At 40.9% G+C, this 14,563-nt stretch overlaps 1 protein-coding gene across 1 annotated transcript in view; it reads right to left on the bottom strand.

The window, feature by feature from the left end:
* NRG3 (neuregulin 3) overlaps positions 1-14,563 on the bottom strand; it is a 1,093,034-nt gene that overhangs the window by 243,681 nt on the left and 834,790 nt on the right. The window contains exon 4 of the mRNA XM_014544204.1: positions 1,495-1,568. Within this exon, the coding sequence (XP_014399690.1) occupies positions 1,495-1,568 (74 nt within the window). The remainder of the gene's footprint in view (positions 1-1,494; positions 1,569-14,563) is intronic.

Here is a 14,563-nt window from a genome sequence, read left to right as displayed (position 1 = left end):
CACGCGTGCGCGCGCGCGCACACACACACACACCTTTCTCAAGGAGAGCTAAATTTGTGAAGAATAGTAGATACTGTACAGTGACTTACCTTACCAAGGTAAAACACAGTCAAATTAAATTAAAGAAAAATTTCCCCTTTAAAAATTTTTACATTTTCTTGATGAAACACAGCTAGAAATTCAGGGGCAAAATGAAAATATGCATTTTGAAAAGATGTTAAAAGATGGTTAGACACATTCATTGTGCAGCAACATGCACACTAGCAGATAGGCGACCTCTGTCTCTTGTCAATACGCAATGCTTCGCTCAAGTTTATGTTACGCATGATTGGTAATTAGAAAACCGTAACATTGCCTTACGATTGGAAATGCCTGTCATTATCTTCACTGAACTAAATTGCTGATTGAATAAAAGTTCTCTTGCCTTAGAAGTGACTCAGTTATAGCAGTCTTAGCAACATCAGAAGATTATTTACACATAGAGTAAAAATTCCACATTTGACTAAAATTGGGCATAATGGTACAGAACATTACTTTTAACTTCATGTAGGAAAATAAACCAACGGCTAGCAATATTTCTACTTTTAACTTCACATAGAAAAAGAAACTCATGACTAGAAATATTTCTTAGTGGGAAATTGTCTTCATTCATTCATGAAAAAATATTAGTAGTAAAGTAATCACTTTAGATATGCAAATAGTGTTGCTAAAAATGGGGTTTCTCTGTTTGAAAACTTGTTTTATAATGTGATATGCATATTTCCATATTTCAATAAGTCAGATAAAAGGTTAATAGATTTAATATTATCACAAATTACCAGCCAGAGGTCTGTACTTTAGTTTCTACAAATTCTTTTGGATAAATAATAAGTGCTTTTCTTTTTCTATATCCTTGCTTTCCTAATGGGGTGGTAGTGGATGCGGAAACTGAAAAATTGTCTTCATTCATTCATGAAAAAATATTAGTAGTAAAGTAATCACTTTAGATATGCAAATAGTGTTGCTAAAAATAGGGTTTCTCTGTTTGAAAACTTGTTATATAATTTGATATGCATATTTCCATATTTCAATAAGTCATATAAAAGGTTAATAGATTTAATATTATCACAAATTACTAGCCAGAGGTCGGTACTTTAGCTTCTACAAAATCTTTTGGATAAATAATAAGTGCTTTTCTTTTCTATATCCTTGCTTTCCTAATGGGGTGGTAGTGGATGCGGAAACTGAAAACCAAGGGAGCCAGCTTCCATGAAGTCCCCAGGGTGGTTAGTTGGCAGTGGAGTTGAATGTGAAGACCAGGCCCCATCCAGAAGACCCGGACCTAGACCTGGTTGGTTCTGAGCGAGCTTTGAACATTAACCTTGTCATCAGCACCCACCCTGGCAGCTTGCAGAGTCACAGGAGTGCAACGCAGCCTCCAGCTGAGTTAGCAACCATTTCTCAGCGTCCGGGCTGCCTATATATTGTGTTAGAGAAGAAAAATGCTTGACCTACTTGGATCCGATAAGATGGAGTCAGTTTTCGGCAGAAATTGATCACAACGGACTCCTTGATAGCCTTCTTTGCACCTGAGAAAAGGGGATACATAATAAACATATGCATGTGGCTGTGAAAGTTTCAAAATTTCAACAAGCAAAATAGCCACTAATTACATAAAATAGATAAATGTGAGAATAGAACATTCATGCTTTTGTATAATTTGATTTAGTATGTCTGTAACATCAACAGGCAGATTTTAGTCTATTTCTGTGCAAAAAAACAAAAATTCCCAGCACTTCTTTGCTTTCATAATTTTATATATAATACCTACTGAACAAATTGAACACTTTTGAAGATGACCCTTATAGCAATCTCAGCAGTGGTAGCCCTCATGTCAGAGTTCTGGACGCAGGCATGCTTTTCTCTATGCAACACACTGTCTCTAAGAGGCTGCGGTGCCCTTTCAGAAGCATCGCTTTCCAAGTGTCATTTTTCTAATAAAAAACATTTTCTCATGTAATTTATCGATATTATCAATATATTTTGGTGACTGTTTATTTTTCTTGTGTTTTATTAGTTAGTTCCTTTGCAAATTTTAAACTTTTTTTTTTTTTTTAAGTTAGCTATGCTTCAAGTCCCTGTGGCCTGATTGGCCAGCGTAACATCTTTCACATCTGCCAAGATCTCTATGTGCAAGGTCTCTGTGAAGTTTCTGTAAATGCCCATTTTTCTCTCCTCATTTTCTCTTTTGAGTTCAGCAAACATGTGCAAAGTGCCTGCTTTCTGCCAGGCGTTGCACAAGACACCTTTCCTGAGGTGGGCGGGATTTGGAGGGGAGGAATTTGCCTGCAAGCATCAGCAATGAGCATCACTCTGCCCTGCTGGTCCTCAGTGAGACTTCACAACACTCCCTCCAGCAGGGCTGCTGGCTGCCTTGGACAGCTTCAGCTCATCAGCATCAGCTCATCAGCAGCAGGTCAAGGAACAAGTACAGTCCAGGTGGTCCCCAAACCCCTGCTTTGGAACAGTATCCATAGGGGGATGTGGCCTTTAGTGATGGACTTGAAACTTAACCTGCCATGCCCCAGGTAAGCAGGGAGTCACCCATTGTTGCTGATGAATAAATGTCTCCTATGGACAGAGGAGGAAATTGTGCTGCGGGCATAAAAATCAGACTTACCAAAACAATCCTCTGCTTGTTAGAAATCTATTTAATTGACAAAAGAATGGAAAGGGACCGACCATTCTGTCTCAGCTGGGACTGTGAATTCTTTCTCTAGAATATGCTTTGTTTTCAGTGTAATAAACTATTAGATGAAATCTATTGCAACTGCAGCAGCAAAATTGAAAGGCACCTGGTCATTTTTCTACCTCTCACAGTGGGTCACATCAGAATTCAGGTGGTGGGCCGGCTCTCTTTAGCACCTTTTTAAGCCTGGTGCCCAGAGTGTAGTTGGCTGTTTTCCTTGTACACTGAGAACAAAGACTTCTGATATGAGAACACCCTTGATACTCAATAGGCTATTGAAAAAAGTTGCTTAAGCAGCCACATATTTTCATAACCTTTTTAAAAATTCATTCATTGCCCTTGAAATAAAGCAGGCGTGTCACTGGGTTTACAATGGTAAAAAGTCAGAAAATACTTAGGACTGGAGCAATTTCTGATGAAAAAATAAATAAATTTCTGTCCTCTGGAAGCTGGCCTATTGTTGTTAGTTCATCTTTATTCAGAAGTACTGGGACCATGGTGTTTTAATTTTCATTTTCCCATGAGTTACGTTTGGGTGTGTGCTACAGCATGCATTAACTTTTTGAAGGATTTTATTTCCAACAAATGAGGAAGATGTTCAGCACTTTAGTCGTTATAAATTCATTTAATGTGAAACCATATCCTAGAGAGATAGGTGCTTTCAGAGGAAGTGTTTTGTGTGTGTGTGTTTTGCTTTGCTTTTTAAGGCTTCTTTGTAACTTATGAGACATTATTCTATTTGTGTGAAAAAGGAAATAAGGACAGATATTTGAAATTGTTCAAGTCTTAAACAAATTTTCCATGAGTTTGATCCCTCTCTGAAGTGTTCAGGCCTTGGGGGTATCAGGACGACTGCACAGTGAGCGCCCCCATCCTGCCTCATGCCCCTGAGCTGTAGGTGATAGAGAGTGATGTGTGATGGTGTCAGAGCAGCCCGACCCAAGCTGGGAGACCCACTAGGCTGAGCGCCCAGACGTGCCAGCCCTGAACCTTTGTTACGGAGGCAGTTTCCCTGCTAATCGGTGCTGGGTTTCAGAAATTTCATTTTTAAAATTTCCATGTAATAATCACCCATAGCCTGGCCAGTGTGGCTCAGTGGTTGAGCATCAACCTATGAACCAGGAGGTCACGTTTGATTCCTTGTCAGGGAACATGCCCGGGGTTGCAGGCTCGATCTCCAGTAGGGGGCGTGCAGGAGGCAGCCGATCGATGACTCTCTCATCCTTTATGTTTCTATTTCTCTCTCCCTCTCCCTTCCTCTCTCTGAAATCAATAAAAAAAACCCCAACATTTAATATATATATAATTAAAAATCACACATATGTCAACTTGATAAGTTCAGCCCATCCAAATACAAAGACAGAATGTGGCAAGCAGGTAATGCCAATGAAGTGGACTAAATTCATGACAATATTAAAGATGTAAAGCAAAGGAAAAAAGTCTTAAGATGCACTTCTACTTCATAGACTGAGTTTGGCGGAACTTCTGACAGTGTGATAAGCAGCACATCCTTTGAGAAATATCATTGCAAGTTGGTTTTGGTTTTGGTAGATGTTTTGGGAAGTTTGAGAATACTTTTTTAAAAGAGTTTTGTTTTTTTAAAGATACAGGTATAAGAACAAGATAAATCCAGATAGTAAAAAAAAATGGTTTTTGTTTGTTCATCTTAATAAAGCATGACCTAATTTAATAAAATTATAAAGCATATGTTCAATCTTTAATGATCAATACATGTTTTGTTAATAAAAGCACAGATTTGATCTTAACCAGGTTAATATTCTATTATTTTTTTTACTCTGCATTGCTTTAAAACTGCCCTTAATTGCTCCCCATTCTCCGAATTTCTTTATCCCTGAGAAGCCTTGCACACAGATATTTTATTCAAAATTGCAGTGTTCCCTATGGTTTTTTATGGGTAAGCTTACATTCTATAACTAAATGGCCAAAGAGCAGAGAACAAGCTTAAGATAGGAAATATTATTGGCAGTGAAACAACTACTAAGCAAACACAGTCTGCAAGAGCTAAGAGCTTTTACTTTGCAAAAAATATCACTCTTAAATTCTCTGTTTATCAACTCTGAGATGAAGGAGTTGTCACTTTGGAAAATAGTTAAGTCCTTGGTAATGTTGCTTGTTTAGTTTATTTCTAAACTTAAAAGACAGTGGAGAAGAGCATAGTTGGGGAGACAATGTCCAAATCAGGGTAGGACAAGTGAGGGGGTGAAGAGGGAACTCTGGTGGAGGAACCCTGAACATGAGAGATTGGGTGCTGCAATGAAGTCAGGGGAAGAGCCGGAGACTCTGAGCTCCACATAAGTATCAGCAAAGTACCCTCTCTGGCTGGTGAGCCACAGGGTCAAATAAAAAACCAGTATTCTCCCTTTCTACAGGGGTAAGCTGTGTAGTTTCAAATACAGACACCACTTTTTCTACTCCTTACAACCTTCTAACTTGGTCCTCAGTCCTGTCCTACTTGTTCAGCTGAACCTAAAATAGCAAGCCACCCCTTTAATTCCTTTTTCCTCCTCTATATTGTCTCTAAGGAAAAGCTTAGCTTTAGTGAAAGGTTTTAAAGGGCAACCCTTGGGCCACAGTGAAGAAGAGAATAATACTGACAAAGATGGGAAAATACAAAATGCATAGTTGTTGGTTGTAACTCAGTACTTGTTCTGTCAGTGTGGGAAAGCAGAAGCGGTCACCAGGTCACCAGCCTGGATGTGGAGGATGCCAGGAGAAGACTTTGAAACAGCGAGATCATTTGCTGCTGTTTCCATAGAAACCCACATCCCTTGGCCAGCTAGCGGTGATGACCATGGCCATCAGCCCACAAGATAACTTCACACCATTCCCGTCTCTTCTTTTACAATATGTATCTGTTGGATTATGTCTTGGAACCCATTTTCTGAATAACAACTAAATTAGAGCTAATAATATTAGTGATTTGGCTGAAAATTGAAGAACTCTCACTTGTAACCAACAGCCTCCCTACCTGTCCAGATTATTACTCAATTTATGCCTCTTCCTTCTATTAGGAAAACCAAACCGAATCAAACCAAACCAAAACCACATGAACACTGTTCCACTGAGGAAACTGTACTATCCTCTTAGTCCTCACCTATTGCTTTCCTGGTCACTTACTCACTAAAGGGAACCACTGAGGAAACTGTACTATCCTCTTAGTCCTCACCTGGTCACTTACTCACTAAAGGGAGGCACTATCATTGCTTCACTTCCTCTTCTCCATTCCTTCTCTGTCTTCATTGTCAGGGTCTTGATTATCCACGTGGATGGCCCAGCCAACACCTGGTCTCTTAGCACGACTTCCTCATCTATATCATGGGTAACAGTGCTGAGTTCATAGTCTTGCTTCTGTGCTTAGTATTTGCATGGTGTACTTTAGGCAACTCACTTAATACCCCTATTTCCCAGTATCAACCAAATAAAACGAAAATGATACCAGGAAGGAGAAAAATGAGCAATCACACATGCATTTTGGCCATTTTTATACCTAGAGGTCTTCATATCTGCAAAGATGCATTTTACATAATTTACAGGGAGGAGTGTATGAAGGACAGAAAAATTGACAAATGTTTGCTTTGATCCCTGTGTAGTGCCTGCTCTCTGCTTATACTTTGGAGAAAGTATACATGTTTCCTTCTTGGAAAGTGGATTTTAGACACAAAATTTAAACTAGCAGAAATCAATTAAGTTCAGAAGAGAGATAGTGGCAATGTTACAGGGAAGTAGACATGTAGACATTTTGTCAGTGATATACACGTCTGCCAATTTTAAGGGGCCTATTAAATGCTGATTTGAAAAACGAACCATCCCTCCAGGTATTTTTCTCTATGCCCTGCCAGTTCTCCTCGGCATCAGTGTCAGGCCTTGGTTGGAAAAATGGAAGGATCATCAGGCATTTAAACCTTCCATTCTAGAGGCAGGGTGGTTTGGGACACTGCCTGGTTTTAAATCCTGGAGCAGCTATTTACCAGCTGCTTAGCCCTCCTGTGCCTTCTTTTCTTCATCTGTAAAATGGAGATGATAATGGTAGCTCCCTTCTAGAATTATTAGTATTATTAGGGGGAAAATGGCATACCTGTGGGTCATGGTAAGCACTCAATAAATGTTAGTTTTTCATGTTCTTTGAATTTGGAATCATCATCCCAGCTTTTCCAGTGAGTAAACGGAGGTTCAGAAACATCAAGTGTCTTATCCTAAAATTACATAGCTGGTGTTTGCACTAATGCAAACTCAACTGGGGTTGACTTTCAAGTCCTTGCCTGATGTGTGGCACTTTCCGACATTCTGCATGGAAATTCAGTAGTCACATAAATCATCATACACCTTTCCCAAGATTAGTACTTAAAAATATGGCCCACATATTATGAAGCAAAGCCATGATTTATGGTAAGAATTAAAGACCTGGATGTGTAAGTTATTATCCAATCTCAAAATGTTCTTAAGCAAACCATGTCAGAGAGAGTAATCATTCATTTAAAGGCAAATGTGCTCAGCTTCATGTTAATCATAAAGGTAATCACCAACTATGGATGGGAAGCCTCTTAAGGAATATTAGTATGAAGGATGAAAATGACACTTCTAGACTTTAGGCTGTCCTCAGTTAAACACATATACACATACACCAAACAAAAATAACACACACACACACACACACACACACACCAAACAAAAATGCAGAGAATGGCATTTTAGCAAGGCCAATGAATTGCCCAGCCTTGAAGAGATGGGGAGTACAGAAGCCAGAATTCCAATGCACTTCTCCATCTAAATGACAATGTGTGCCGGGCGGACTAGAAACATTTCTAGCTAAGGATCTGCAGCCTAGAGTTGCTGGCTAAAGGTTATGGATGGGTTAGAACAGATTCCCTTCCCTGCCACTCACTGTTGAAGCGGAGATCTAGGTTTGGCTGCAGAGAATTTGTGGCACTGATTAACGAATAAGCTGTCTTTAACTGAATTTAGAATGTAACTAAGTGTTCTTATGTAAAAGTAACATTAATTAAAACAGCAAGATGTTTAAGTTAACCAACTGGAATTTAAATTACCTATAGATTGGTTGTAGGTAGAGCATTTCCAAAATCCTTTCAACTATAAATGGAAGAATTTGGAATTGGATTAATTTTAAATTGCAGAGTAACAGCTACCTTCAAACTCGGGAAGGTTCTCCAATGTGTTATTAATGGCTTTCAAATATATGGGTGTCCAAAAATGTATACACACTTAAAATAATTATTAATTCCAGTGGGTTAAATCTGAAAAGAAAGAAACATCTATTGAGCTATCAGAAAAAAAAAGTGTGTATACATTTTTTGAGACACCCTGCATCACGAATTCCTTGACAGAGGCAACCGTTGCTTATTATGTCACTCATCTTACAACTCTGATGTTCCTTGCTAACGGAGTTGTGTCTGCGAAAAATTAGGGATTTGTTTTTTACAATTTCCCTTGGGCAAAGTTTGAATTCAAAGTAGATGGAGGTCATTTGTTGCATTCTAAGACTGCTATGATTTCAGAAGCGAATTTGAAAGCATCTGCTCAAATCCAGGAGGTATGCTACACTCTGATAATATTTGAGCCCTAAAGACAGAAAGGAAGAGAATGACTGCAAACCTGAGAAGTTAAAAAATATGACAAATGCATGTTTACTCAATCACAGGTTCTTTTCAACCATGGGTAGAGTATCAGGGACTCATATCCAATAGCCACCCACATAATTTGGTCATTTTTTTTTTATTACCAGAGAGACAACAACTCATTCACATCAAGTCATTTTACTCTCCTATGTGGCACGTTCACCTTTGGAGAACCAATGACTGGGGAATTCTCATGTCAGTATGAATAAATGGTTTGCTTTGTATAGACATTTAGCCCCTATTTGGTCAAGAGTTATGCCTCAGCTTTACCATCTCATTAACAAATTTAACACACATCACATGGCTTGAATGTACTATACAGCTTAGCGTGCATAGCAGTATTATCCAGAGCAGCCATGTGGGCCGACAGAGCCATTTTATCTAATTTAGCCTTGATTTTATTTTATTTAAAAGTAAAAAGAAAAATCTCTTTTTAGCCTAAGAAGATAAATAAAGGAATAATCCATCGGCCCTCTTGCACAAAGACTTCATAATTTCAATATTACAAGAAGTAGTAAAATAGTAATTGCCCTAACAAGAACAAAAGGATTCACATTTATGGAGAAAATCCTACATTTACTAATTCTGATTCTGAAAAATGTGAGAGTCTAGTTTTTAAGAAAGGTAACCTGTTAAATATAGGTAGAAAAGGCATGTCGTATGGATGCAAGATGACCCCCAATTCTCCCACTTAGAAGCGTGACAGAAGTCTGTGATTGACCTCTCACAGCTGGTCATCTCTGAGTGGAATTGCCGAGTCTTGATTTAGTGCATGTTCTGTGTACATGCGGGGTACACACACACGCTGCCCCTATTCCTTATCAGTATGCCTGATAATCAGAAAATTTAGGCAGGTAATTTAGGTTCCAACATTAAAGTCAGAGTACAGTCAGGATCTATCTCTTTCCCCACTTCCCTAGTTAATGAAAATTTTTCATTCATACCATTGTAATTAACCTGGTTATTAATTAATTAACAGGAAAGAAGCAAAGGGAAGGCCAAATGATATAGGCATGCCATTTGTACCAAAAAACTACAGTCTAATATTATCTAAGTCTTTTCCCCACAGATCCTGGAGAAGGGAATGGACAAAGAGAGAACAGATGCATGCCCAGTAGTCTGGGTGACACAGAGTGGGTGCTTTCTTGTCGAGCACACCTGGGAGCAGGTCATTGGCCGGGATGGGTGTGCCAATCTGAGATACATAAGCTCCTGAATAAAGGACTTCCCTTCCTTCTCTCTTGCTGCTCATGCTGGAATCCTGGCTTGTTGGGCTCTCAAGCTCTGCACTCACCCACATAGCCCACTGCCACGCAGACTCCACACACAATGCACTGATGGACTGGAACTAGCCTGATTATCTGCCGAACTCAACCCCACCATAGAACAGAAACTCTGCAGATTGGCTTTGCTTTTAGCTCTATCGGACCCCCAGCTGCACCTTTTCCAGGCCTGGCTGAAGGGAAATGGGACTTTTGAAACCCACAGATATATCTCCACACAAATAAAAATCACTCATTCTCCCATGCTAGTCTTAGAACATTCTTTTTCTCAAGATATCATAAGCACCTGACCTGCAGCACCCAGTGGAGAAAGAATCCCCCACTTCCACCAGTGGGCACCCCACTTCCACTGATAACACCATGGCTGCCTTTGATATTTCCCAGTCAACAGCAGAGCAAAGTTTTTTTGTCTTTACATCCATTCCCTATGACTCCTCTATGTTATTTTCACTTAAGATGCTACAAAGATTCAGACACTAGCCAATCACAGACTTTCTCTGATGCTTAGGCTACAACCATGATCAGATTCCTTCACTTGCCTCTACTTGCTTGTAGTAAGAAGAACAATTGATTACCATGTCCAGACTAGTCAGTGGAATTTACTCTTTATTCTTTAGGTCTGGCAATCATACCTACACAGGAGTAATGACCATCCTTGTCAGTTTGAACTTCACAAGAAATACAAAACTGAGCCAGGGTAAAATATTCTAAACTTACCGAATTAGTGCATGGGTGGCCATAACAAAGTATGATAGGCTGGTTGGCTTAGTATAATAACCTGATTATTATTTAATAGGAAAGGAGTAAGGGGAAGACTAGATAATATAAGCATGCCATTTATACAGCTTTGCTAGTTTAACATTTTCCAAGCCTGTTCCCTGCTGATCAATGGCAGAAGGGACCAGACAAAGACAGTTTTGACGCATGCCCAGTAAGGTCTGAGTGACTTGGGAATGTGTTTACCTGACTGTCAATCACACCTGGGAACAGGTAATTGGCCAGAATAGGTGTGGTCCCTGCAAGGGAGCAAAACCTAAATATTTAAACTTCTGAACAATATTTAAACTTTTGACTCTCACTGGCATGCCAGGCTCCTGGCTCTCCTGTTGCAGGGGTGCACTCCCCTGGGCCCATGTGGCTCACGGCCATTTGGGATCCACCCAATGGACTATGGACTTTAATTAACAGATGCTGAGCTGGACCCTGCTGCAGCATGGGATGGACCCTGGACACTGGCCCTCCTTTTGGCTTTGCAGAACCCACAGCTGCCCCTCTTTGGGGGCTGGTCCAAGGGGCAAGGGGCTTTACAACCTGAGCAATATAACTCCACACGAACAAAACCGTTATTACAGCTCATTCTCCCATGGGGGCTTCTGCAAATGCTTATTTCAGCGGCATCCCAAGAAGCTCATGCCCACTGATGACTGGAAATCAGGCCCACTAATTTCTCCACCAACAATATGACCTCATTTAATCATAATTAATTCCTAAAGATCCTGTCTCCAGATCACTTGGGGGTTCAGGCTTAGGGATGTGGATGTATAGAACAAGTCACCCCAGGATGTGCCTCTGTAGGAAGCAGGGTGTTTAGAGCTAAAGGCAACATCAGCCGCAGGCTCAAAACAAACCTCTGTCCCTCACACTTAACTGCCTAAGAGAGTTTGAAGTAGAAGCCTTGCCCATAAGAGATTATCAGCAATAACATATTCACCCTTTCACACGGCAGAGCGACTTTTATTCACTAAACACCTGCTCTTCTTAGCATCCTGCAAAAACCCTTTGAAGACTCTAAGGTGCTTTCCCCTATCCTTAGCTCAGGATGTCTTATGCACCTCAACCCCCTTTCTGTCTCTGAGCTTCCTGCATGTGGGGGTCTCTGACTCTCATGTGTGGAGAGTTCCTATACATATGTATGCATTAAATTTGGTTATTTAAAAAATATATTTTGGTTATTTTCTCTTGTTAATCTGTCTCATGTATATTCAATTATAGGATCACCAAGAAGAATCTTGAGGGCAGAGGAAATTTTGTTCCTTCCCGACATGGGCAAATAAGGCGGGAGGGGAGTCCTACGGAAAGTGACTTCCCAGTGTGATCTGATCACAAATGTCTAATTTGGCAGGTCATGGTGAGTACTCACACTCCAGGCATCTAACCTTTTAAAGTAAAGGTTTAGCTTTGCATTAAGCAAGCCATGTCCATTTTCTTCTGGGCATATAGGATAACTCAACTTTGAACTGCCTCTTTTCAGCCCCCTCCAAAGAAACCACCCTCAAGAGAGCACATAATGTTTCTAACTGTCCTGTAGTCCAGTCTGCACCTTGCTTCCTCCCACCTTCATGTCATGTTCCTTAAATTCCCTTCTTAATCTCAAGCACATAAAAGAAGCTGCCACTGTTATTCTTCCCAGCATTTGCGATCTCGCTCCCTGGCATATGTCATCAGTTTCGGCTCAACTGAACTCTTACAAAATTTGTTTGCAGGTTGGTCATTCTTCCTTCAACAGGCTTGAACATATGGCTTTTAGGGAGACATAAGTCAGTCCATAGCAGCTACTCAGCTGGGAAACTGATTTCTACAGGACAACAAAGACCAGATTCTTCTGTGTGGAGGGCTTCCAGATAAAGTACAGGACACCCAGTTACATTTGCATTTCAGGTAATCAACATTTTCTATAAGTTTGTCCATGTATAATACTTGGGGCATACTTATACTAAAAATGTATTCATCATTTATCTGAAATTCAATTTAATTGGATGTCCTATATTTTATTCTTTAGATCTGGCAATCATAACTACATGGCAGTAAAAAAAAAAATCTGAATAGTTAAGGAAGTAAGTATTAGACCCCCAGAGCAAGGATGATGGGCCAGGTACAGAAACTCACCAGGGCAGAAAGCTCCAGATGCCTAGCAAGGGGCAAAACTGGGAAACAAGAACCTTGCCCCAGGGTAACCTATCCTCCCCTATCAGATCACTGGTCATGTGGTTTGGACCCCTGACTTTTTATATTGCTGGTCATGTGGTTTGGACCCCTGACCTTTTCCTTCATAAAGATAACATCTAGGCCTCAGTTGTATTTCAGCTCCAGCCCCAGAAAAGCAGCAAAACCAGACGAGTGATACCGCGGCTGCATCAGGACCAGACACATTGACGAATGACCCCCTACTCTGGCACCCACCATCAGTGGAGACCACACCCTGAAAGAGCAAACCTGGAAAGCTGATGAATAGTCTATGAAGACCCTCCCCTTAGATCTCCAGTAAGATTCCCACCTGCAATGAAGAGATGAAGAAGCTCTGGACAAAGGACCCAGTGCTTGCTCCTCCTCCAAGGAGCATGTACTAGCCATTCCCCCACAGGCACGTATCCCCCAACCTCTAAGGGACCCCATGGGACTTGCAACCAGGGCAGTGGCAGCTCATCCGAGGCTCACCCCCTGACCTGTCTCCAAGACCCACTTTTCTCTGACTTCTCAGTGAAAACCAGCCTGGGTTTTCCTGTTGCTTCTTTAGGCCTTTCCTTGCTTCACTGCCCAAGTATATCTTTGCTGCTATCACCTACCCAATGTTCCCTTGGCTTGGTGCTGTGCAGCCCTTCCCTTTGGACATTCCATCCCCCATCGCCTCTCTTTAATAAATTCCATTTTCTTTAATCACCGCCTGAGATGGCTATTTAACCTGCCCTCACGCACCACCCAAGTTAACCTTTCAGTAAGAATCATCAATAAGAACACCTGGGCTACAGTTAATGTGCGATATTTTTGCCATAACCATATCCTGCTTTGATAATTTAGCAACCTCTTGTTTGAAGGATAAGGAGCCTGGGCACATTATATTTCCAGTTGACCCTTAACGTTTGGGTTAGGGGTACTGACCCCTAGATGTAGCTATAGCTGCCCCTCCATGTCCGAGGGGATTGGTTCGAAGTCTGTCAGCATTAATATAAGGAAGAAAGTAAAAGGGGATGAAATAATTTTCATAAACTGGGAAGCAAGCAGGAACTACTAACAGAACAGAATTTCTATCCAACTAGCTTACTGGTCAACAAACCCATTGACACACTCTAGGAGAGCTACCACTGGTCCCCAAAGGCCAGTACTGGAGGTGGGGGGAGGACATGCCTCTGCTCCACGCATGAGCATAGAAACTAAATGATGTAATGAAACTTTGAATGACACAATGCGGATCAGGATGATGAATAGAGGGGCAGGGCCTAGCGTGGGAACAAGCAGAAAGGTAATTGGATTGGATAGAGGGCATGAAAACCCAATAAAATTTACTGGGAGGAGGTCCCAATCCAAGCTCAGGAAAAGTTAGAAGTTTGGGTTAAATAACTTAAATGGTTCTTTGTCCTTTGCCTAAACCAAGAAGCTATTTGGAGAATTTACAAAAGCCTCATGGCCATGCTTCTAGAGTCTGCCCACCCTGTAGGTCCCTCAGAGTGTATTGATTCTCCTTAATTTACAATAAAACCTTACCATCTCCTTTAAACTTCTCCACGTGTGTGCATTTGGAATTCTCTCCTCACATCACTGCAAAAGGACATATTGTGCACACTAGCAACAAGAACACCCACAGACACCAAAATCCATGGATGCTCAAGTCCTTTCCATAAAATGGTGTAGCACAATGCATACAGGCAGCCCTCCACATCAAAAAATTCTGGTTTTGCTGAAACCGGTTTGGCTCAGTGGATAGAGCATTGGCCTGGGGACTGAAGGGTCCCAGGTTTGATTCCGGTCAAGGGCATGTACCTTGGTTGTGGGCACATCCCCAGTTGGGGTTGTGCAGGAGGCGACTGATGGATGTTTCTCTCTCATCGATGTTTCTAACTCTCTATCCCTCTCCCTTCCTCTCTGTAAAAAATCAATAAAATATATAAAAAGATAAAAAAAAA

The sequence above is a fragment of the Myotis brandtii genome, unplaced genomic scaffold (genome assembly GCF_000412655.1).
Source record: "Myotis brandtii unplaced genomic scaffold, ASM41265v1 scaffold356, whole genome shotgun sequence".
In the NCBI taxonomy this organism is placed as follows: domain Eukaryota; kingdom Metazoa; phylum Chordata; class Mammalia; order Chiroptera; family Vespertilionidae; genus Myotis; species Myotis brandtii.
The sequence above is the reverse complement of the archived record's forward strand: the minus strand, read 5'-3'. Positions and strand labels throughout refer to the sequence as shown.